Source organism: Syngnathoides biaculeatus, chromosome 5 (assembly GCF_019802595.1).
Source record: "Syngnathoides biaculeatus isolate LvHL_M chromosome 5, ASM1980259v1, whole genome shotgun sequence".
NCBI classification, from domain to species: Eukaryota; Metazoa; Chordata; class Actinopteri; order Syngnathiformes; family Syngnathidae; genus Syngnathoides; species Syngnathoides biaculeatus.
This window is the reverse complement of record NC_084644.1, coordinates 3934001-3958474: the sequence shown is the minus strand read 5'-3', so window position 1 is coordinate 3958474 and position 24474 is coordinate 3934001. Positions and strand designations below refer to the sequence as shown.

At 41.5% G+C, this 24474-nt stretch overlaps 1 protein-coding gene across 4 annotated transcripts in view; it reads right to left on the bottom strand.

Moving 5' to 3' along the window:
* si:dkey-233k19.3 (dynein axonemal heavy chain 11) overlaps positions 1-19017 on the bottom strand; it is a 37081-nt gene extending 18064 nt beyond the window's left edge. For 2 of the 4 annotated variants that reach the window (XM_061819551.1, XM_061819553.1), the window contains exons 1-52: positions 18592-19017; positions 18297-18440; positions 18018-18211; positions 17749-17938; positions 17556-17655; positions 17025-17236; positions 16673-16894; positions 16424-16591; positions 16000-16116; positions 15761-15898; positions 15554-15669; positions 15268-15472; positions 14963-15064; positions 14476-14871; positions 13945-14277; positions 12304-12558; positions 12063-12232; positions 11745-11967; positions 11544-11660; positions 11355-11441; positions 11092-11250; positions 10832-10915; positions 10583-10741; positions 10374-10496; positions 8820-8942; positions 8099-8323; positions 7924-8015; positions 7729-7855; positions 7495-7635; positions 7122-7355; positions 6669-6800; positions 6241-6401; positions 6006-6162; positions 5774-5919; positions 5574-5690; positions 5356-5494; positions 5186-5278; positions 4821-5015; positions 4650-4727; positions 4414-4546; positions 4140-4267; positions 3734-3882; positions 3457-3607; positions 3237-3368; positions 2595-2768; positions 1839-2043; positions 1524-1689; positions 1354-1456; positions 842-1081; positions 609-770; positions 302-495; positions 5-167 (exon numbers count right to left, since the gene is read on the bottom strand). In XM_061819551.1, coding sequence (XP_061675535.1) covers positions 5-167; positions 302-495; positions 609-770; positions 842-1081; positions 1354-1456; positions 1524-1689; positions 1839-2043; positions 2595-2768; positions 3237-3368; positions 3457-3607; positions 3734-3882; positions 4140-4267; positions 4414-4546; positions 4650-4727; positions 4821-5015; positions 5186-5278; positions 5356-5494; positions 5574-5690; positions 5774-5919; positions 6006-6162; positions 6241-6401; positions 6669-6800; positions 7122-7355; positions 7495-7635; positions 7729-7855; positions 7924-8015; positions 8099-8323; positions 8820-8942; positions 10374-10496; positions 10583-10741; positions 10832-10915; positions 11092-11250; positions 11355-11441; positions 11544-11660; positions 11745-11967; positions 12063-12232; positions 12304-12558; positions 13945-14277; positions 14476-14871; positions 14963-15064; positions 15268-15472; positions 15554-15669; positions 15761-15898; positions 16000-16116; positions 16424-16591; positions 16673-16894; positions 17025-17236; positions 17556-17655; positions 17749-17938; positions 18018-18211; positions 18297-18440; positions 18592-18810 — 8493 coding nt within the window. In that variant the 5' untranslated portion in view covers positions 18811-19017. Of the gene's footprint in view, positions 1-4; positions 168-301; positions 496-608; positions 771-841; positions 1082-1353; positions 1457-1523; positions 1690-1838; positions 2044-2594; positions 2769-3236; positions 3369-3456; positions 3608-3733; positions 3883-4139; positions 4268-4413; positions 4547-4649; positions 4728-4820; positions 5016-5185; positions 5279-5355; positions 5495-5573; positions 5691-5773; positions 5920-6005; positions 6163-6240; positions 6402-6668; positions 6801-7121; positions 7356-7494; positions 7636-7728; positions 7856-7923; positions 8016-8098; positions 8324-8819; positions 8943-10373; positions 10497-10582; positions 10742-10831; positions 10916-11091; positions 11251-11354; positions 11442-11543; positions 11661-11744; positions 11968-12062; positions 12233-12303; positions 12559-13944; positions 14278-14475; positions 14872-14962; positions 15065-15267; positions 15473-15553; positions 15670-15760; positions 15899-15999; positions 16117-16423; positions 16592-16672; positions 16895-17024; positions 17237-17555; positions 17656-17748; positions 17939-18017; positions 18212-18296; positions 18441-18591 lie in introns of those variants that run through there. The other 2 variants (XM_061819552.1, XM_061819554.1) reach the window with 2 other exon arrangements.
* Between the last annotated feature and the right edge of the window lie 5457 nt (positions 19018-24474).

Sequence of the window (24474 nt, the reverse complement as noted above, 5' to 3'; positions counted from 1 at the left end):
TTACCTTGAGGTCTTGGATGCCGTAACCTTTGTGTAATGTGATTTGGAAGACTTCCACAGAGGAAATGTAGGCAGCCAGACGAGTCAGGCTCTGCTTCCCACTACCCCCGACCCCAATCAGTAAGCCGTGACTGCCCGGAGACTCCAGGATGCGACTGATGCGACAGCTGGCAACGACAAGATGTTTTATGCTTGAATTCACATTAATATTCTTGCTTTAAAAAAAGGGAAAAAAAAATTTTTTTTTAAACATTATTACCACTCACTCTGATCATGTGCTATATAACATGACAGTACTTACACATGTTGCATTGCATCCTCAAACAGTACAAGATTCATGGCTGCATTGAGTTCATTGTAACTCTCCAGTGCATCAGTGAGGATGGTCCTGAGCACAGACCAGTCTCTGACAGCCGTATAAGAGGATTCCTTGCCCATTTTGGCAAAGTGGCAAAAGATAAGGGGTTGATTTGTCACCTTTTCATCCTCAAATCCCTGGATTTAAAAAAAAAAAAAATATATATATATATATATATTTGGTACTATTGGGCAGTACTGTTGAACAATAACCATTTATGATTATTTTGGAATCAGAGTTCTTGTTGCACCTCAAAGCACTCATGCACAGTCTCCATCTGGAGTTTCCGGAAGAGCTGCAAGTCTTTGACATCTAATAGCCTGTCGGAGTAGACTCTGGAGGACTCGTGAAGCCACAGCAGAGCTAGATCAGCACTATTTTCCACATTCTCGGGTTGAGCAAAGAGGATACCCTGAAAAACCGATGAACTAATACTTACCTTTATTCACAGGCAAAATATTAAAATCGTACAATCAGCATTACCTGAAAAATGTTGGACATGTCTCGCATGTTGAATGTATAATGAAATTTGATGGCTGTTGGTAGAAAGGTAAGACCCATCTTGTTGTGGAGTGTTATTGCAGCCTGCACTACTGCTGTAAAGCTCTTCTGCAGTAGCAAACTGAAGTGGTGATGTGTCAGGTGACAGCTCAAGATCTGCCCAAAGATGGACATCAGAGCCTCAGCTGAAGGAAAGTTCACCGCAAATACGGAGAAATGTCTCTGTTAAAAGAAAATATTACATTATCTTCATTTTGAAAACGATAGTCCTTTTAATGTAACTTTACCCTTATTCAAGAGCATCCACTGAGCACTCGTTTTCCAATATATCTTACAAGTAAACAACATCCATCGTGGTATGATTTTCATATTCTAAACCAGTTAAGCTCGTTTTAATTATCCTGTGCACAACTTCTGCTATAATATAATGAGCATACAGAAGACATTACTCCTAAAAAAAAATAAAAATGAAAAATTTTAACTTGTAAACATACCTGTAGTCTTGGATTGATACGGAAGGTCCCAGCAGTTGGGTTCATACAAACAACATATTGTGTGTTTTGTACTTCTTTTAAGGTCAACTTTTGTCTATCGTACCTGTCGTGATGTAAAATATCCATTAGCAAGCAGAATCAAAGGCAATGGTAAAAATGTGCCTTCATACCAGTGGCCATAATCCAGATGCTGCCTTATGAGTGTGTGAGGCTGCACTGTTCCATATGCGTCAACAGCTGGCATGTTCATGTCATCGATGAAGTAGACCAGCCTTTTGTTGCCTGCAGGCGAGTAACTTCTGCCTGCTCTTTTCTCTAAGTGATGTTCTAGGCACTCTGCAAAAAACAATGAAAATAAGGATTTTATTTAAATTTAAAGCAACAACGAAACTTCTCACATCTGTTCAGACAGCAGATGGCGCTATACCTTACGGGAATCTGCAAAGTGGGACAATACAAATCACTAAACCGCCACCCCCACTCACCCTGCAGGGCCAGGGAGGTTGTGTAGTAGTTGAAGGGTACTTTTGTAGTGGTGCAACTCTCTGGCAGATCATTTAACTTATTCCTGACAAGTGCAGTTTTCCCCACTCCAGCGTTCCCCACAAGCATCAGCGGCTGTCTCCGCTCCAGCAACAAGTCCATGAAGTAGCGAAGACGCAGGGTCTCTGCTGTGTGTACAAGAACAGCCTACAATCATACAAACAGCAGGAGGACAGGGAACAGAAACATACATTGTTATTAGGGCTTTCTTTGGAGTGATTTATTGACAGACGTGTTCAGTGAATTGGATGTGATTTATAATTTCTTGTATTTCAGCGGTACACCACAACTATTCTGTCATAATAGCATCATTTGCTGGGAACAAAACCCCACTAATTATGGCTCAGCAAGACCCTTTGGAGAATTCGCAGCTGTATACAAGAGCATAAAGGAAGACAAAAGAGCGTGGGTGATAGCTCAAGCCTTGTTGCTCAAGCCTTCCTCCCCACACAATCTGGTATGGGGTGTAGTAGAGGGTAATCACACACAGTGGCAAGCCTATCAACCACTGGACCCCTGTCATAACCTCTCCAAGTCACTTTAGCTTTCCTTATTATGTTCACTGAGGCATATGTAGATTTTTAATGTTTATTGTTCATTGTTGGTTATTTGTCTTCACTTTTATGATTGTGTATGTCACACTTTGTCAAAGCAGTGAAAGTGTTTTGTGCTTTGGGAAAAGAGTGAGGTGTGCTCACTTGTAACGGTGTGCCAGTTTCCATCTCAAAGGGAGGAACAATGTCACTCCAAGGAAGAAAGCGTTTGGTTTGACAGTCGATGTAGAAGTCAAACACTGTCCCCTGTGCGGGCAGCTTCACCGTCTTCATTTCTTTGGTCCACCACTTACTGAACTCCAACCGGTAATCAAACAGCTATATAATCACAAAATTTCAGAAATTAGTGCTGGCACTCAAGGCACAGACCCGGTCCCAAAAAAACAAACAAACAAACAAAAAAAAAGGCTCCATTTTTGGTGATTTCAATTGTTAACGTGAGTGAATGAAGAGTGCATGCAATTGTAAAGCCTCTTTGAGTGCCAAGAAAAATGCTACATAAGTACCATGCATTATTATTATTTGTAATAATTATAATAAAAAACAAATATAACATATTCCATCTTATTGTATATTGTTTTATTAGAAAGATACAATTTTTAACTGATATGAGCAAACCTAGTATTGAATGTAAAAATAAAATCACTAGAATCACCAAAGTATGCTTTAAAAAAAATGTATGGAATTAATGTTAGAGCAAATACATCAGTATTTTTTATGCAAGTCCACACTTGGGAGTAAGATGGGGTGCAAAAAATGAAATTGAATACATGCGAAAATGAATACCTGGTCCTGACTCAATGCCCCTCCAAAAGCCCAAATGCAGGCAAAAATAAAGTAGGTCTCATAAAGATCTCTTGAAGAGTCAGATGGAATGTTTACTGGGGTTAGAAGGCACTCCAGCAAAGTACAGAGCGTCTAAGTGAGAAAAGAGAAATACAGGTAAATTCTTAGTTTTTCGGTAGAGGTAAAATGGAAAACAACATTTGCAGTCTGTGTGTTGCACCTGCACCAGAGAATTCTCAGGAATTGGAGTGATGGTCTTAAAGGTGTTTCTCATCTTCTCAAGACAACGAGGAACATATTTTTCAAAAAGAATGGTTAAGTGGGCCCTTTCTGTTTGTCGCTCTCGTTGGTCAATCCAGCCGGTGACGTATCTGAGCAAAAATAAAGCAATTGTTATTGAGCTGAAGCAATTAAGATGTCAACATCATCTGGCAAGGTCACGTCATACCGTGTCCCACGCAGAGCTAAGGAATGGAAAACAATTGTTTAAAACTCACAAATTCCAGCCCATATCTTGCTGGTTGATGTAGAGGATTCCTGCTCTAGACACAGTTGCGGGAGTGGCTGCCCTCAGGTGGCTAATTTCAAAAACAAGCCTCATGGATGACGTGAGCGGGACCCGCTCATTGCTAGCAAGAGTCAGGACCTGAAAAATTGTATACAGCTTTACTGTTCCTGACTAATGATCAGCGAGACATAACCTAAACAACCAAAACATATCTCATCAGCTCAGTGACATGATTCATTGCTCTGTGGGAAGAAAAAAAATAAAAAGATCTCCAAGCACTCTCACCCCAGGAAGTGATTGCTGAAGCAGGGTGAAAGAAAACATCTTTTTCTGTCTGTACCTCCTTGGTTACTGTGTGTTGTACAAAAGTGTATGAGTGAACAGGAAGGAGGTACCTTGTTGTCATCCATCACTGTGTTGAGTGATTCAATCCACATTGGATCGATGTCTCCATCCAACACAATCCACTTAGGTCCGAGGTGGGACATGTTCGCTTGCTCTCGCATCAGTGATGAAAGCAAACCTAACGTTGGGAAAGCAAACGGGAAGTGAGATTGCAAGGTACTAAAATTCATCTTGACTCAAGGGTCTTTAGCCCACATTGAATAGAAATGAGCACTGTAGTTTATAGTTTTAAATGCATTTTTATTTCAAATAAAATATGCTTGCCGTCTTTCCACTCCCGAGTTGCAGGATGGATGAAGCCAAACAATTCATCTCTGACAACTGCTTTCGGATTGAGGTCATTCCAGACAGGCTTTCTCTTCAAATTTAAATAGGTTTTATAGAGAACCTTCAATATCTAGTGAAAAGTGAGTACAGTGTGTCACAAGTTAGGCACTACAACACAGCGACTACGTAAGAAGTTGATTTATTTTTAAGAATAATAAAACTGTATGTCCAACCGAGCTTTTCCCTGTTCCAGCATTTCCAACAACAAAGACTGAATGACGCACAGCCATGAGTTCCACCAATTGCATCACCTTAAAAAAGAAGATGTGACATTTTTGATATTAATAATGATTCATTGTCATTATTTTAAAAAAAAGATAAGCATTATGAGCCATATGGTAAACCTTGAGGATGAACGCTTCCTCTGGCTGGAGGTGGAGAGAAACTGTGGTATTCTTGACTTCGTTTTCAAAGTCCCAGTCTCTTTCTCTCTCTACCTCAAGGCCTGGAAATAGATCTCGAAGCAATCCGAGGAAGATGGTGACATCATCGGTCACAATTTTTGACATGTTGAAGTCCCTCAGCGCACGCATCAAGACCTAAAAAAATACATTCTTGCAATGTTTTTTTTTTTTTTTTGGTAAAGTAATATTTCTTGACGAAAGCTGAAATAGATCTTGTTTGTGCATCCAAATTTGGATAATCATCTGCTAAAATTGATGAATACATTGAGCCCACAGCACCGTTCTTTTTTCGGTTAATGCATCACCTGATCCTCAGGTATTGTCTTGTCTCTTCTTCTGAGCGCACCAGCCACCACCAAAACAGACTTGACAGCTCGCAAACCCCAATCGTAGTGGTCCTAACAGAAGGTGTGTGTTAGATAATGATGAAATGCATAATATATATATAACAATGTGGCAAACTATATCGTCCTACTTGCTTGGAAAGAAGCTCTTTGCACAAAAGGTAAAGAGAAGTAAACCTCCTAGCTAGAATCTTTGCACCGCAGAAGCCCTCTGCCACCAACATGATCTCACAGATGAGCTCAATGTCCGGTACCACCATTGCGCAGGGTCTACGACAGCATGGAAATCAAGCACATATTCAACCCAAAGCTACCTAATGACACATTTTAAAAGGAGTATAATTTCCACCTGAACAAAGCCTTCAGATTCTCTGGGAGTTCTGCCCTTCCTGCGTAGCCTGGATTCATAGTGATGAAGATCCCGACAGAAGGCTTTAAGAGAATTTCTGTATTCAGAAACAAGAACCTGAGCAAAAGTCAACCTGTTAGTAGTGTCGGCGATAATTTCCTTGTTCAAAAGGCTTCATACATTCAGAATAATCTGTTCACCTTTTCTTTTTAGATCGGACGGCATCCTGGATAGTTTTCACCTGCACCGCAACAACAGACAAAACCTCGACTGGGATGCGATTGAATTCATCAAAGCATCCCCAAGCTCCAGTTTGGGCTAAACCCTTGTAGATATTGCCTGTTGACTTGGCATCAAAACAATGGAGACAAAAATCAACACATGCATTTTTGACAACATGCAAAACAAACAACAAATTGTGAAATCTCTAACCCTGTAGTCCATCTGCTCAGAACAGTTAAAGATGTAGACCATGACACCCATTGCTCGGCCAAGATCCTTTGTGGTCTCCGTTTTGCCAGTCCCAGCAGGACCCGCTGGTGCTCCACTCATGGCCAGGTGCAGTGACTGAGTCAGCGTGATGTAGCAGCTAAATTAATCAAAAGGAATGTGCAGTATTTTGAAAACTTTGATGGATTTTCTGAATGACAATGTCCAGCATTCTTACCGGTCTGTGAGGGGTGTGATGACGAGACGTGGTGTATTTCCAAGATACTCGTAAAGGTAAGGGAAGTGGGCATCGCAAATGTGAATGGAACAGTGGCGCTCTTGCTCGTTCCAGCAGTGTCGGAGATGGAAAAGCCACTGGAAGGCCTGCGAGGTGGTGACCTAGAAACACAAGTGACAACTGACAAACTACTGAATGCTGTAGGAAAGCAATCACAGTGAGGACTGGGACAAAAAAAAAAAAAAGGTATGACAGCAGGAACTGATTCAACATTTGAGTTCCATTATTCAAATAAAATGAGCCTAAAAATGCAAATCTCGTCTTCAGACAGTGAATACAATGTATGACCCAGATTTCTTATTTGTTAGCTTAGACTGTAAAAGTCAAAAGTGCCTTTTTTACAGTTAGTCGAATCTCAGCTTGCTCACCTTTTGGCTGATTAAATTGGCAACGACATCTCTGGCATGAACATCAATAGTGCAAATAGTCATGATTTTCTGTCTGTTTCCAGGACTCAGCTCACTCAACAACATGTTGATCAACACATTTAGTTGAGCAACCTGGGGAGGGTTTGGGAAAAAAAAAAACTTGAAATAAATCAAAAGTTATCAAAACACACTGTTTACCGTTTTTTTGCAGTACATTATGGAACTAGATAATTTGGCACAAATAGCTTGTGACTAAAATATTCATTGGGAATCATGCATTTGTCACTGGTCTTGCATGACAGCTATGATCCATCTGCTACATGGACGATAACGTTATTAAAGCAAGAGTCAAGGACATGTCAACATGACACAGCACTGGCAAAATTGACTAGCACGAGTTAAGTCGGATGAGATTCTGCGGCATGAAAAAAACCCGATACGTCCTCCCCTCACCTGTTTTTTGTTATAGTCTTTAAGAGCAGACTCAAATCCTTCTTCCAGTCTTTGAAACACAAGCTCCACGTCGTTACTCCACCATATCTGTGACGCGGTCAGAGCAACTTGGGCTGGGAAGTCAAGAATCCACTGCTCTCTGGGCCTTTCCTCATACACAGACACAGCCTCAGACAGGTGCCACCTAACACTTTCCCTCATGGAATCCTCCAGACAGGCGAGCCACACCTCCACCTTGTACGCCATGTTACAACATATGCAAACATTTTAACAAAGAACAGTTAGTATAACAGTAAATTATTATGGAATTTGCCTTAAGATTCATACAAACACAAATCTACTTTAGAAAGAATATTGTACCGCAATATCTTACCACTCCGTTACAGTAACACCCCTTCTGGAACGGTACATACTCCCTTTCTTTGCTGTACATGCCCTCAGCAAGTTTAGAATGATTTTTGGAGAATTCCAGATCAGAAATATTGTCAAATAGTTTTAACAGATGGCACGTTACCTGAAAAACAAATTGTATTCAATGGAAAGTCAGTATTGAAACGTGGCTCTTAATTTAATACAATAGAATCAAGAGAAATTTAAAAAAATGTACATCTATAGGGCGGCTTCCTTTTGAAAGAATATCCAACAAGTCTGCAGATGATATAAAGTAGAATCTCGGAAATGCAAGTCGTTTGGTCTCCAGGTATTCAGCAAGAGCCTTTTCACATAAAGCCAGCCTGTTAAAACAAACTGTTTAGGAATTAGGATCATAGCAATTATCTTTCAAACAATAAAAAAAAAAGACCGTTTTTGAAGATCCTCTAACTTTTCGAATAGTTTGGGTCTATTGGTGGCTTCGATGACATGTTTGGTTTTCACACTGTCCAACATTAATTCCTAGGGGGAAAAAAATGAAAAAAACTTTATTCAGTCGGAGTCCTGTTTGTCTAGAAAAATCTGGAACGAATGCAAGCGCAGACCTGAAATTCAGCATCGATCATTCGAAATCTCTCCGCATCTGTTGGTAGTTGCTGGCTGATATCATCGCAGCCTTTAAAGATGCTTTCCAAGTAAGTCCATGTCCTCTGCACCTCCATCCAGACCATCAGCACAGAGTCGGCCACAGTTAGCTGTCTCTGAAGTTCGGCAACTTGGACAAGAAAGTGATTGATGTGCTTGCTTTGAAAGATGCCCTGGAGCTGAACCTTAAAGATGGCCACAAAGAGTTGGAACGGTTATGGTTATCTAACATTTTGTACGACTACAAACACTAATCTGGTGGGAGTCACATCTTGATAAGCTCATATACACCCGTTTTATTTTCAAGCAATCTCATCAGCATGTCACACCACAAAAAACTAGGGGAGGCATAACGTCTATTTACACAACGACATGGGCACTAAAGTAGTAAGGATTCTAATTGCTAGCTACAACCCCCCCGCCATTGCATCTGGTGTACATGTACAAAGACCACCGGGGTGTAACAATGCCCCATGTGCAACAGCGGCTATAAATCTGACGACTCAATAGGGACCTCTCCAGCCTCAGCTGTGCTGTTTGCCAGTCAGACAGAGCGGCCCCATTCTGCATTCAACATTTAACTACCAATGCTTCTCACAGACATCTCATCTTGAGAATCAGTCCTTGGATTCTCCAGCCTTTTTGAAATGATATGGCAATTTTGAGAGAATCGTAACTTACCTGGTGATCCTCAAGCGTCTCGATGAGGTGCTCGTCACATTTAAGAAGCGGCACGGAGGTTTGGTAATGATCTTCATATGAAAGCTCCATCGATGCCCATATCTGACTAATTTCTGTCACAACCTGAAATCACAGCAATCTTTATTTATTCGCAAACTGCTTTTTTGCTTATAAGAACATTCTAATGCTTCAAATGCAATCTACAGTTGTTTATAAATTTACATAACCCACCAAAATTTGAACTATTTGCAACATTCAAAAAAGTGATGACGTGATACAAATTTGATCTTTAAGGTGATTAAAAATTAAACGCATTTCGGGATAGCACTATGCTTAAAAAAAATAATGAGATGGTCCGTGCTTAAAAATTAGCATAGCTTCAATTTTTAACATTGTGGATTACCCCCTCTAGCATCATCTCAGCTTGCACTCTGCTGCCATAGTTGCAGACGAGGCTCTTTATTTTCTCGGGTGGTAAAGCTGCCCATTCTTTTTGGCAAAAAGCCTCCACTTCGCGTGAATTATTGGGTTGCCTGACATGAATTGCACGATTGAGATCTCCCCAGTGTGTCATTGAAATTGAGGTCAGGAGACTGTGATGGCCACTCCAGAACCTTCACCGTTGTCTGTTGTTGCCACTTAAGAGTTGACTTGGCCTTGTGTTTTGGATCACAGTCATGCTGGAAAGTCATAACTTTGTTCCATTTGCAGCTTCCAAGCTCATGAATGTCAATTGTCCTCCGATATTTTCTGCTAATGCTCTCATTCTGTCATCAGTTCTGACAATATTCCATGTGCTGCTGTAGCACACACCTGCTCAAAACAGAGATCCACTTCAATGTTTCACAGTACGAATAATTTACTTTTCATCAAACCAACAATTCTTCACTCCTCTCCAAATTTTGCATTTACAATTGTGACCATAAATTTGGGTGTAATCACAAATTTTGAGGCTTTTGTAGGTGCTTTTTGGCATATTGTTAGTGGGCTGTTTTGAGGTTTTGGCAGAGTAACAGGTTTTAGTCTGCTGACTAGACTGTGGAACCTATTTTGGTTCAAGCACCTCCTGACTGCATGGCAAGATAACCACACCATGTTTATTGCAGAGAAGCCTGTATTTCATCTGAAGTTCCTTTTGGGTTTCTCTTTAGATCCCAAACTACCTTCATGTTGTGGCTGAAACCTTCATTGGTCTACCTAACAGTAGCTTGATCTCAACAGAACATCCAATTTAACATTTCTTTATCAGAGTTTGAACACTATTAACAAATATTTACAAATCTTTGAAATGAGTTTTCCCCATGATTATTCATATCATCCAAAAGATTGACAATATTTCACTAATTTTGCAAGGTTATGTAAACTTATGACCACAATTTTACCAATAGACTTTTCCAAATTGATGGAAAAATACAATCTTCACCTTTGCACACACAGAAACCAAAAGACTGGTGAGATAAAGTGTGTTAAATCTCAGATTATTATATTTTTTTTTTACTGATGATTATTTTCTTGATATGATTGCCTGTCATGTACAAACAAGTGAGGAGGAACCTTCTCAATTGCCATTTCTTTAACTGCCTTATCCACGGTGCTGCGGACCTCTTCTTCATAAAGATGAAGTTGCAGAGCCAACAGGTCTGCCAGGGTGGTACGATCAGACACAGTGAAATTCATCTATTTTATAGATAAAAGAAAACACTTTCATGTGAAAAGTTTCATTCCCATGTAGCAAAACTTTCCTCTTAATTCATGTCATGCACCTGCATTGTCTTTATTAGTTGCACCCAGTGACGCTCTCGTATTGCAAGATTCTGTAGCTGACTAACAGCTCGCAGCGACGTCAACAGGTTCTTCACAAACAGGTCTAAACCGGAGTACACGTTCCATACACGAGCCTCTTTGTCAAGCTTCCGCATGTCCTACAAAGACGGGTTTGTAACCATGATTAGTTATTAGGTTAATGTCATCAGCAAAGCGGTGGTGCATGACAGCAGAGATGGTGATCTAACCTTAGCGAAGCCCCTCAGTTCTACATCCATCTGCTCTAAGTTTATCTCCCTCCATTTGCTCTTTGTCCAGTGTTCCACTTTGGTCTGTATTGATGAAGACACGTGCAAAGGGGTCAATGGGCTGAGGGAGCTTAATTGGGGCATTTAGTGGCAAGAGAATCAATGAACACCAACACAGGCTGGTCACATTATTGCGTTATTGGTTCTCAGAGGTTTTAGCTGTATTTCCATTTTCTGAAAATAACTAGTACGCTACTTACATGCACAAAAATGACAATGTCCCACAGTTCTTTGAGAACAATGATCTCTCGTTTGCAGAGCTTGATGTCTTTATATTCAGGAATTGTGACCTCAAATAGGTGTGTTGACTCCTGCAACATTGACAACTCTCTTTCCATTTCTCGGATTGCTTTGTAAGACTAAACCAGAGGAGAGTAGCAAAAAGAAGAGAGAAAATCTATCACTATTGTGATTTTTACTTATGTATTTTTTTACCATATTTAAGCGGCAGCTCAATTCCTACTTTATCCAAACTAATGTAGGGATGAGATGTTTTGTAACAGAAAGGTGCAGTTGCTCTGAAGATTTCCCTGAATTGGCTTTGTTTCACCTGAATTTAAAAAAAAAAAAAAATGGAATTTTTGTGATGGTTTACATCAAAGTATATGATGTTGAATTTATGCATTAACAAGAAACAGAAAAGAGTCATGACCTCAAATTCCATGCAGCGTCTCCGTAAAACCAGCACTTCTTCGTTTTGCATAGGTGCGACCTCATGCCTCACTTTTAAGGACAATTTTTTAGCCCTATTCCACTTTTCAGGGAGTTCCTAAAAGTGTTTTCAAAGGGAAAATGTTTCATCAGTAGCAAGTGATTTGAGATTTTTTTTTTTTTTTTTTTTTTTTGCCATTACCTCAAGCTGCCAATGGACTTTATCAGGAATGGTCACACCGTGCCGTTCTAGGAGGATTACTGTGTCCTTTAAAGGCTCAAACATCGTGTCGGTGATGACTTGTCTGTCTCGAATGGCCAGAAGGTGACTCATGACTTCCACCAGACTGTGGTGATCTCCTTTAGGGACACTCTTAGCAAGCCCTTCACCAGTAGCACAGACAAATCCCTGAAGGTCATCGAGACTGAACGGAATAACATGAAATGTAAGAATGGCGCAAAGAGAGTCTTTTTTTTTTTTTTTTTTTAATTCCAGGATTTTAACAGAGGAAACGGTGACCTGTTCGTGACGTATGTCAAGAGGTGCTCCTTAAAAAGCCAACTCCACTTTTTAATTGTGTTTAGGAGGCTGGCTTTGAAGTGTTTGATATCCACCCGAAACCATCCATCAAATACTTTGGAATCTTCAAGTTTGTATGTTTCAGAGTACAGATCCTCGTAATAATCGATCTGTAAAGTTAAGAACAGTGTTATTTACACCAGGTAATTTTTACACCTGAGGAGGTGAAGATGCCTTTCACCTGTTCTTTAAAGTGATCAACTGTTGGAAGGCTCTCTGGGAGAATACCAGCTCTGTGAGCCTCCACCTCTTCAGGCGTTAGCACTCGTGCATACGAGAGGAAATGGCTGAGGAATTCTGCCCGGTCATCTTGCCACAAATGACTGTAGCAATCAAACTGTCTCTGGTAGGATACGGCTTTGTTGCGGACATTCTCAACTCTGTCCATCACTTCCTTTCGCAATTCCAACAAATCAAGCATGTCTTCCATGACATCCTGTAAGGGTTCAATCACATGGGATGTGTTTGCTAAAATGCTTCATGGCAGCTGTGCAAAGAGAGGACATTTTTTGGCTTTCCATTTCTACTCTATCCATTGACATATCTTCTTTATTTTAGAAGACCCTTCCTCCTTGCACCCACACCTCTACAACACCAGAAACAACAGATGGACAACCAATCAAAAGTCTATCAACACGTGACTCCATATATTGTAACAATGCTCCTAAGTCCAAACCTCTTTTCTTTTGGCTTGTCCCGTTAGGGGTGAAGAAAATGGGAGAGAAGAAGAAGAAGAGGCAAGCGTGAATGACCAGGAAGTGGCTTTGATTAGTAAGGGAGACGTTAGAAAGGCACTGAACAGAATGAAAAATGGAAAGACAGTTAGCCCCAATGACATACGAGTTGAGGTATGGAAGCAATTACTAATACTAGCGAGAGACAAGCTACCAGAAGAATGGAGGAAAAGTGTGCCAGTGCCCATTTTTAAGAACAAAGGCGATGTTCAGAACTGTGGAAACTACAGAGGAATAAAGATGATGAACCACACAATGAAGTTAGGGGAAAGAGTAGTGGAGGCTAGACTCAGGACAGAAGTAAGTATCTGCGAGCAACAGTATGGTTTCATGCTGAGAAAGAGTACCGCAGATGCATTATTTGCCTTGAGGATGCTCGTGGAAAAGTACAGAGAAGGTCAGAAGGAGCGACATTGTGTCTTTGTAGACCGAGAGAAAGCCTATGACAAAGCACCAAGAGAGGAACTGAGGTACTGCATGCGCAGGTCTGGTGTGGCGGAGAAAAATGTTAGAATAGTACAGGACATGTATGAGGGAAGCAGAACAGCAGTGAGATGTGCTGTTGGTGTGTCAGAAGAATTTAAGGTGGAGGTGGGACTGCATCAGTGTTCCGAATCATTCAGCACTACGGGGAGATCTATGCGTGCCTAACTCTATACATACTTGCCCGTAAGTATTCTCATCTTAAAATGAAACCATTAAGTTGTGTAGTATATTATCTTTCAATTTAGAAAATCGACATTTTAATTGATTAAGCAATTAAATGATCATTAAGAATTCCTTTTTGTGTGTACAGTAGATGTCTTGAAAACAGTAAGCACAAAAAAAAAGTGCACTACTTGGCAGAAGCCAGAAGACGAATGTTCTGAACTAGCTGCTAGCAGCTGGTGTCTATGAAGAAAACATGCTGGCTGTAGGAAACAGTCACATTCACGATGGCAACTCCTCATATTCTAAATCAAGAACAACCCTTTACATAAAAATAGCTATTATTCATTCAATGAATTGGTCATTAATAGGCAATCAAGGAAATTGTCAAATCCCTATTACTAATTGTAATACAGAAAGAAGCAAATGAAAAGTAGTACCTGATAGTTGTTCACAGCAAAATCAGCGGCCAACCTGTTGATATTCACCGATGCCTTAAATATATCTCCAAGCAGTCCTTCTACCAGCTCATAGAAGCCGTGTCGGGCATCTCTCACCAGTGATGGAAGGAAAAACATCCCAAAGTCCGTCAGCATCAAATGAGCCTCAAAGAGAGGGGCCTGCTTGGGATAGGAGTCCATGTTGTCCACAAAAAATTGGAGTGAGTGACCAATGAAGGCAAAGAGACCCTCGACCACTATCTCATCCACATAGTCCACGTAGGACCGCCAAGCGTCTGAAGTCGGGTTTGCGTTGAACAGCTCCATGTTCTCCTAAAAATTGTTCACAGTAATGTGGACGACATGAGAGAATACACATGCAGGATGCAGCGTTATTAGACGCAGATTCCTTCCTGTTTTGGATCATTAGATTTTATAGGTACAATTCATGTAATGCTGGAATTTATGAGTGTACATGCAGAAAATATGACCAATATAAAAGAGAGAATATTGCCACAAATTGTTAAGCACCTGTAACAACTTGTGAATGGAGTTTCCATCTTGTTTTATTGAGCTATACATCTTGCTAACACGGTCTGCCCTGTCCTCAAGTTGCAGCAGTGAGATTTTCTTGTTGTCCTTTCTGCAGAACATAGTCTGTTTGCTCCACCTCTTCATCATTGATTGAATGGCGTCACGGTTCTCCTTTGCTCTAATGACTCGGTTAATGAGGTCTTCGACTTGTTTTTTTGTGGCGCTTATGAAGCTCCAGCAGTCCTGGTCATGCCACATCACGTCAGTCTGCGCTCTTTGCAGCAATTGGTCGACCGAAGCCAGGTCATCTCTGATGAGTGGGAGTTCAATTTCGAGGACCGACTCTTTGAGTTTGTTGTACCATTGCACGACTAGCTGCAGACTGCTAACATACTGAAAAATATCCAGATCATAAAAGATGAGAACTTTTTAAAACACCAACAAAATAGTGCCAGGCACTGCTCAGTGCACATGAGCTTCTGACCGTTGAGAAGAGGTCACGCTTCTCAAAAACGGTCATGGCTACCACGGGGATGTTAAGGTTGAGCGTTTGAATATACTTCACATCTTTCAAGACTTCAGCCAGCTGAGAAACAGAAAGAAAAATCAATGACACCCGAGGAAGGGTGTTTTTTGCGAGACTAAAATAGAGCAGAGGTTCTCAAAACTCTGGGGGGGGGGGGGGGAACACTCCGATTGGTGGAGATCCAGCAGTATACAGTATGATTGAAATCATTATTTTTCAGCATGAATAAAATAGACTCACTATTAAGAAAAACGAGAACTCACATTGGGATTGAAATTGACGGCAATGAGGTCATTTGAGGAGTTTCTAAAAATGAGTGGTTGTTTCAGGTTAATCTGGCAAGCGTGCTCCAAACCGTCACACCACTCGGAATAAACACCTTCCTCCCATTGGTGGAGAAGACCGAGCATCTCCTCGCATACGTGGTGCTCTTCTGTTGTATCCATGCCTCCCTCAGATCTGAAAATGCTGAACAATAAGTCTTGGGTTTTAGCACGATACTGCATCTGGGTACATAAAACGTAACATTTCGTAGTCTTTTCACAAAACCTTTTAAACACAGTTTTCATTTTTTCCCATGGGGCTTCAATGCGTTCTCTGATCATTTTAGCCCATCTTAACACTCCAGACATACGACTCATGTTCTTTCCCAAACAACTTTCCAACTGTAAATAAGAGAATAGCAGTGGTGTGTTACATTAACCCTGCATGAATATTTTTTCATTTACCAATATTAATCCAGTTTTTGGTACATACCTCATTGAGTTGTGACTTAAAGAGCCATTTACAATTGTCTAGCTCATCTCGGAATTGTTGCAGCAGGAGAGGAATGTTGGGACTGAATACTTGTAGAATGTGTCTTCTTTCAAGGAAAGGTCCAAAAATTGTTAACAGCTAAAGACAAACAGAATATGATGCCATGATCGTTTGCTGTCACAGGGGCTGGGCCATCTGTACCAGTTTGATACAGCACAGTATATCCCAGTCTTTCTTACTTTAAATGCTGATTCCAATTCTGTGCAATCCTTAAAGGCTGAGACCAGTAGGCTGGCAAATCGGCATTCAAAGTCCACAATCTTCACCTTGAAATCATTATATCCCTTTTCGAAATCCTGTAGAATCAGGATTCAAGACAAGTTTATTTGCACAGGCCTTGAACACAAATTTAATCTCAAAGGACTGGAAAGGCGCAAAGTTGACAAACATTGCCAACATCCCCCAATCGAAACCCCTTCAACCGAACAAAAACTCAAACCCCATTTTGTCGGGGGGAAAAGGAAATCTCGAGAAGGGTCCACAGATGGACTGGATCATGTATCGCTCCTGTGTAAAAACAATGTTGTTGTTTTTTTTTTGCATTTAGTCCATATCTACTAAACCTTAAGAGATAGAACCTGTGTTTATTGAAGAAAACTTTACCTGGTCATTGCAGTCAAGAGGGTTGTGATCACAGTGGATCAATTTCAAGCAGTGCTCAGTGAACTCTGTGTACATCTGAGCAATACGCTCACTGTAGAGTTTGGCTTTAGGCCCACCAAATTCCAGTTTTTCCATTCTTTGGTATTCCAACATTATTTCAAAAATGTCCTGCAATGACAAAAAAAAAAAAAAAAAAAAAAAAAGTTCAACCTAACACATGACTTAAAATCCATGAAGTTTTAACCTTACCTCCAGTTGAAACATGCGGTTAAGGAAGTTGTTGAAACGTGTGAAAATCATGACAGATGGGAAATCCCAGGGAGCATGTCTTGCATGGCTTCCCAACCTCTCCCTTTGACTCTGATAACTCTTTTTGAAACTTCTGAAGAATTTTATCACCCTCTTCACCATGTGCAGATCTTCCTCAGGCTCCTCTCGCACTAATACCTCATCAGACAAATATGTAGATGCCTGTAAGATATAATATTACGCCTGTAAAAGTGTCTATCAACCTCTGCTGTCAAAGTTCAAAATAATGAGCAAATTTATAGTATATACAGTATTAGCACAACATCTACAGAGGTGAAATCACGAGTAATACCTGTTCAATGAGCAGATTGCAAAGCTGCTGAAGTAAGACAACAATTCGTGTAGGCCTTTGATACGGTCGGCAGTTTGTCCAGATGAGAAATAACAGATGAAACAGTGCAGGGATGGAGGCTTCAAAGTGCGGGAAACCTTCGTTTTCCATTTGAGAAAGTTGAACACGCAGTGGCTGTAGATGTAGGTCAATGTCCTCTGCTTCTTGGAGAGCTTTGGAGAGAGAAAAAAAGTTGCTTTTGAGAGCAGCAAGTAATTTTGGCTGGAATGATACAAGAAAAAACTTTTGGTGTCTGTTTTCCCCCCAAAAAATGCCATATTCGTAACCTTTATTGTAAAATGTCAAGAGTTTTTTTTTCGAAAACAAGGTCGCTTTCAGCTGCACGTAAGGGGTCAATATGTCAATATGAACATGAAACTCCAAGGATTGGGAAAAATCCAAAAAGGGGTTAGGGCACATCTTATAGTCAGAATTTCACTTAGTTTAACTTATTACTTGGGGTCCAGTTTGACTTTGAAATAAAGATCTTACCATCAAATAAACTTCCTGTCAGGGTCTTTATTGCAGGATAGTAGCTGCTGTCCATCATATCCAACATATTTGTCATTTCCTGAACAGCAGGACTCTGAAGCTATACGGGTTGAAAAAAAAAGGGAGGGGAGACATCAATATTAAGGAAAATCAAGAGATGAAAATAAAGAATATGACCATTTCCAGTGCATACCTGTTGATAGATGCTCTGAATACTGCTCTTCCTGGAAGCCCAAAAGCCCAGCTCTGCACTGGGACCAGGATTATTGCCAGTCAGGAATATGTCTGATGAATCCTCCTTTAACATTCTCTGGATGAGATTGGTCCAGTTAGTAATCTGGGTCTCCATGTTGTGGGCCAGTGCCCTGTCATAGTTTCCATACCTGAGGGAGCCAAAATACACATTTTGCTTCAGCAATGTGCTCCAGTACATTCTCTGATAATACATGTGTGTAATCTTACATTTTAGAAGTACTGGATGCATTCTCTATCCAGTCTGTATCAGGTTGGACAGCGAGGACAAATTCCCCCAAAGCACGTCTCCGCGCAACTGATATTTTACCGCATATGCTCCTTGCATTACGAGTAATGTCCTCAGATAACATTTGTGGCCATGCGTGCTGGTTAAGGTTGTTGGACAGCAGTGGGGCGCAGATCTTGGAAGTCAACAAGCAAAGTCGGTGATTTTAAGAAAAATGACATACTACAACTGAGCAAATGATGGAAGTGTTTTGGTATCACCTGTTCAACTATGATGGACAGTTGCAGCAATGGATGAGGAGCCAGTGCCCCAAAAAGAAGAAGTTCGCCGTAGTTTTCTGCACTGACGGGGGCAGCTCTCTTCTTTGTAGTGTAAATGAATCTATTTCTGTCAACAGCCGGTGTCTGTCAAACAAAAAACAACTTGCACACATTCTTTGACGCATTTCCACCCTATAAAGCTTCGCTAGCGCAAATGCTCAGCTAGTTGTGACAATACAGTACTGATTAATGTTAGTTAGCATAGTTAGTCGTTAATAGTTAGCAATTAGCATACCTGATTAGTAGCGACCAGACCACCCGTCTTTGACAAAGAAAAATAAACAGCCGTGTGCTTTTCAAAAAGGTCTGCCAAAAGTGTTTGGAAGTCTTGACTGGCGGCGCTTTTATCCCACACCTGTGGCCGCATTTGGAGGAACTTACAAACTTTGCCCTCGACAAACTTGACCCTCACGTCGTCGAGAAACGAAGGCACGTTTTCGTCGTCGTCCGACATGTTGGCTCACTTTATGACCATGACGGTTAAATCACGGACACACACACACACACACACACGCAAATAATAATAATAATAAGAAAAAAAAAACTCTCGGGTGATATCCGTGGGAAAATACGCGCTAAATGAGTGTTTCTGCGCGTGTTTGTTGGTGAAGAAGAGCGTCTTGAGTTGAGAGGTCCACGCGGAAGGTTGCGCGTGCAGTTGCCAGGCAACGGACAGTCTCCTCAATCACTGCCGAGGGCTTTTCGGAGCGCTCGCTCTCACCACGGGGACTTTGGGGGGTCATGTTTATATTAAATACATAAAAAGAATCTGACTATTTGCGCCTTGTCGATGGAGGGGGAAAAAAAAAGTTCGTCAAACAGATCACGCAGGTTCGTTGAAGAGGACATTAGTATCAGTGTGGGTGCAATACCATGGTTGGTGTAGTCACTGAAAGGTTTTCACAAGTGTACACGTTTTATTCCTGCGATGTTGTACATTGCACAGGACAGCAGGCACATGCACACATAGACCCCATATGGTGCTCAGTCACCTACCCTTTTGCCCTTAATGCCCTTTTTGCTACAGCCGATTCTTTCCTTCTTTCATCAATACTTAAAAATATTAAAGTACCCTCCGTGTCATCAATTCAACCGAAGGTGATTTCAAAACCGACAAGCATCTCTGGGAGAATTATTCACGTGTTATGTGATATGATATTGATGCGTTGGTATTTGTGTTGTACAGATCTTCCATTAGAACAATGAGACCTCTCTGATGCTATGGAAACCGTGTGCGGGCCATGGCTTGTGTTGCATTACGTGATTACAAAACTGTTTCTTTGCTGTTTATCCTCACGAGGGTCGCGGGAAGCACTGGAGCCTATCCCCGCTGTCAACGGGCAGGAGGCAGGGTACACCCTGAACTGGTTGCCAGCCAAAAAGTCGCACTCACAATCCCACTTAGGGGCAATTTAGAGTGTCCAATTAATGTCATATATTTTTGGGATGTGGGAGGAAACCGGAGTGCCCGGAGAAAAGCCACGCAGGCACGGGGAGAACATGCAAACTCCACACAGGCGGGTCCGGGATCGAACCCGGGTCCTCAGAAATGCGAGGTCAATGCTTTACCAGCTGCTCCACCGTGCCGCCAAGCAAGGGATTGTTTCATTTACTTATTTTTGCAGTGTGTGAATAAATTTAACGAGATGCATATTGGAAGCTGAAACAGTCTCTTTTTAGCCAGCCGAGCTTAAAGAACAGCTTCTCGAAAAAGAGCCGAAATTCTCATCACTAATTGTCGCCCTGATGTAACGAAATACAGTATACCAGAGGGTGTCAAATATACGGCCCGCGGGCCGGAACCGGCACATCAGGGGGTCCGATCCGGCCCGTGGGGATGGAGAAAGCATTCCCTGCTTTTTCTTTTTTTCAATAAAAGTAATTTGTTGCTAATTTTGTCCACTGGATGGTGCACTGACAACACTTAAATGACGTGGATGCACTTGTGAAGGGGGAACAATGCCAAGTTTCAGTAGCAAACTAATATAAAAACCGTGTGCCATGTCCACGCGATGAAAGCAAATACATTCTGCAGAAATGTTTTGAGACATTGAATATTACAAAATTTCAGTCAAAAGCTTCACGCTCAAAAGAGTTTGGCTTGTTGGAACTTTTTTTTTTCCATTCCCTACTACAACTTAAATAATTATGTATACGTCTACAAAGGTTACATAACTGCATGGTGCATGCTCACTGAGTCATAATACTTTTATGATTATTATTTTTCTTAAAAAATTCAAACTGCTCATATGATTTTCCACACAATTGCAATAAGATAATAATTAATAAGAATAGGTTTTGATAGTACATGTAATTTGTGCTGAAAAAAAACATTATTGTTATTTATAGATTTTTACCCACAAAGTCCATCGTTCTGATAGTCCCAAATAAAGAATTGACATGATCATCGTCGGAGCTCATTAGCTGCACAGTTCTATCATGAAGTGTCCAAAAATTGTAGCTCTATATGGCTCATTTGTTGATTATACTAAAGTTTCATTCTCTTTTTATATTTACTGCACTGGTGTTCAAGTGAAGAAGCTCATAAAAAAAAAAAAAGCAGTGAGAAATGATTCAGAAATTCAGCCCAGGTTTGCAGGTGGCACTGCCATTTTGGCCCAGATTACCAACAATAACAGCACCACCTGTGGGGCAGAGATTCCCTGCTCGTCGCTACGGCGCTAATAACAAGTTGGAAGCAATGCAGTGAAGCAGTAAAGGCGAAGATGGCTCCAGATTTATGCCAAACATATTTTTTTTTTCTGCTTGAAAATCAGAACAGGTGTTAACACGGCTGAGAACGTGAGCCGTTTCTTTTGCCCACGCTTTTTGGTCTCCATTAGGACACACTTCAACTCACGGTGAAGAGATGAATGTCACAAAATGCATGTTCTACACGGATGGGGGGCAAAATTATACACACTACATTCTAATAATGCCAATAAAATCGTGATCAATTTAGTTTGGAGTAGTTTTTGTACTTTGTGGATGTGTCCTATGGTTGTGACAAAACGTCATATTTATAATACGAAACTATTGCAACAGTGGATGGTCTTAAAAGTTGACTTTTGTTGATGGTGGTGCACCGGTGGCAAAATGCAGTACGACAGCCATCCATTTTCTTTGCCGCTTATCCTCACGGGGGTCGCGGGGAGTGCTGGAGCCTATCCGAGCTGTCAACGGGCAGGAGGCGGGGTACACCCTGAACTGGTCGCCAGCCAATCGCAGGGCACGTGGAGAGAGCTGATCCACCGTGCCGCCCTGCAGTACGAAAAATACCTACAAATATTGTATTGTCATTTAATCTGATCCAAGCACAAGTTGTAGTCTTTAGTACTACAGAAGTACATATGTTATCTGAGGTGTCATTATATCTATTAATAGCTCTGATTAGGCCTGTGAACCCTAATCAAACGTATGTCAGAGGATGGCATGTTTTCTCCCAGGTACAGAAAAATAAAATAAAAATAAAATGTACTCTTTTTTTTTTAATTTTACTGCAGATTATTTGACATGGTTCAAGTGGTGCAAAGTGTTCAAAACCACAATGCATGCAAAAACATGCATGTTAGGTTAACTCCATCCAGTCATCTATTTTCTTCGCCTCTTATCGTCACGAGGGTTGCGGGGAGCGCTGGAGCCTATCCCAGCTCTCAACGGGCAGGAGGCGGGGTACACCCTGAACTGGTCGCCAGCCAATCGCAGGGCACACTGAGACAATTAGCTGCACTCACAATCACACCTATGGACAATTTAGAGTGTTTTTGGGATGTGGGGGGAAACTGGAGTGCCCACCTGGAGAAAACCCACGTAGGCACGGGGAGAGCATGCAAACTCCACACAGGCGGGTCTGGGATTGAACCCGGGACCTCAATGCTTTAACCATCTGATCCACCGTGCCCCCTCTTAGGTCAACTGAACAATCTAAATTGTCCATCGATGTGAATGTGAATGGTTGTCTGCATGGGCGACCAGTCCAGGGTGTCCCCTAACTCTCACTCAAAGTCAGCTGGAATAGGCACCAGCTCACCTCATGAGGACAGGGGTACAGATAATGGATGGATAAAATAACAGCAGAATTACATCTTGACCTTTGACTCAAGATCTATAGTTGCCTTAGAATCCTTTTTTTTTTCTTCTACCTCTTTCTTCCTCTCCTTCTCTTTGATTTTTTTTCTTATTTTTATATTTCTGACTGAATTTAACATTCACTGCTTTTTGTAGCAATTTACTGTGTACAGACTGTCCATAATCCAAGAACCATGAAGCTTTTTGGGACATTGTGCATTTCCTCCATTGTCCTGTAGAGAGCACTAGCCAGTCTCTTTTGACACATCCACTGAACTCTCAAGAGGTTGGAGGAGACAGCGTGTCAAAATAACACATATCGGAAGAAAAGAAATATATAATACATAATAAAGATAGATTATCATGATTATATTGTTATTCGAATTAGAATATTTTAAAATATTGCCGTTTTTTTTTTCCGAAGAGAGCACAGTTCTGTTGTTTCGCGACCTCCCCTCTGAAATAATTGTTCACGCTGACAAAACAATAATATCTTGTCACTCATTACTTTATGAAGTGTGAAGTCAGGAAATACACACACACACACACACACACACACACACACACACACACACACACACACACACACACACACACACACACATCCAACAGTTCTGGTGGAAAATATTCACCCAAAAAAAGTGTAGTGACACGGTGTGGGCGTGGGGTGTAGCATTTGCAACCTGTTGTGAATTAACATTCAACAAGTATTAAAAAAAAAAAAACAACAACAACAACAACAAAACGGGATTGCTATGATCTGACAGCTGCATGTGTGCGTCGGATCACACGCGAGTCCCGCTGGTGCGGGCTAATGCTCTTGAGGTGTGATGTAAGCCCCAGAAGGTACAAATTTGTTAGGCCACACCCGGGGGCATCTGGTGATGGATATGCTGTCCTGGGGGAGCGCCAAAGCCTCAATACGACAGCCGGGACGCTTATCTTGAAAGGCTTGTTTTTAGTGCCTCCTCTGAGGTCAAACAAAAGCTTGAAGGGCCCCCCCATTACCCGACAATTGTTCTTCAATCCCCATTGTTAACTCGGTTCACACGCATACAGTAGATATTAAAGCATATCCCAAGAATTATGCCGTTACGTTTACTGGCATTAAGGATTACTAAAAAATATTACAATTTTTTTTGTTTTTTGTTTACTTTGTGTGCTATGAGACATGAAGCCATCTGAAACTTTTCCAATTGTGTCTGTTTGTGTGTTTGTCTACGAGGTGGGGAGGTGTGAGCATGTCGTGGAGGAAGTCCAGGTCCGGGGCTGTTAGGCAAGGCACCCCCGAGGACGTCCAGGCCACTTGTGTGTGAGCGGCTGGTTGATCCCACTTAATCAGCGTCCTGAGAGACTGGCACTGCCTGCCCCCCTCCCTTGGCCATAATGCTGCCGGTGGTGGTGGGGGGGTCCCTATGCGCTCCTCCAAATGAAGTGCAACCTTGCCAGACAATGCTGCTGTCAATCAGCCTTAACCTGAGCTGGGCCTTTTATTCCTCATACAGTGTACTTGTGTGATCATTCAGTCCATAAATGTAAATTCACCTCATCAATGATTTGACAAGTTGCCAGGCGAGGATGCTGTGCATCTGAAGCGTCTTCTTCTCCACCCCCACCCCCCCCCCGCCAACACACACAAACATCAAATACTTGAAATTCTCTCAGTAAGTACATTTGGCCCGTATACATGGAAAATCGTGCAGGTTCTCCACTCAATGTTAACCGCGTACGTACAATGCACGCCTGCGTTAGACTTGAGAGGCTCAGATTCAATGAAATGTGTCAAACCCAATTCCCGCTCCTGGGTAAAAAAAAAAAAAATAATAATAATAATAATAAATCTCCCTAAATGAATCATCATAGCGAGAATGCTTCCAGCAATTTCCATTTTGTTAAGACTACAATTTGTACCTTTTCACAGGGCGCGTACAGTTTGCTGCGGGGAATATCCCGAGGGCTCGTGTCTGTCTGGCACCGCTTGAAACGACTTCCGAGGGAGCCTCGTTGGGCCGTTTCTCAACACTCGGGCTTCCTTTGGGCCTTGTGCAGC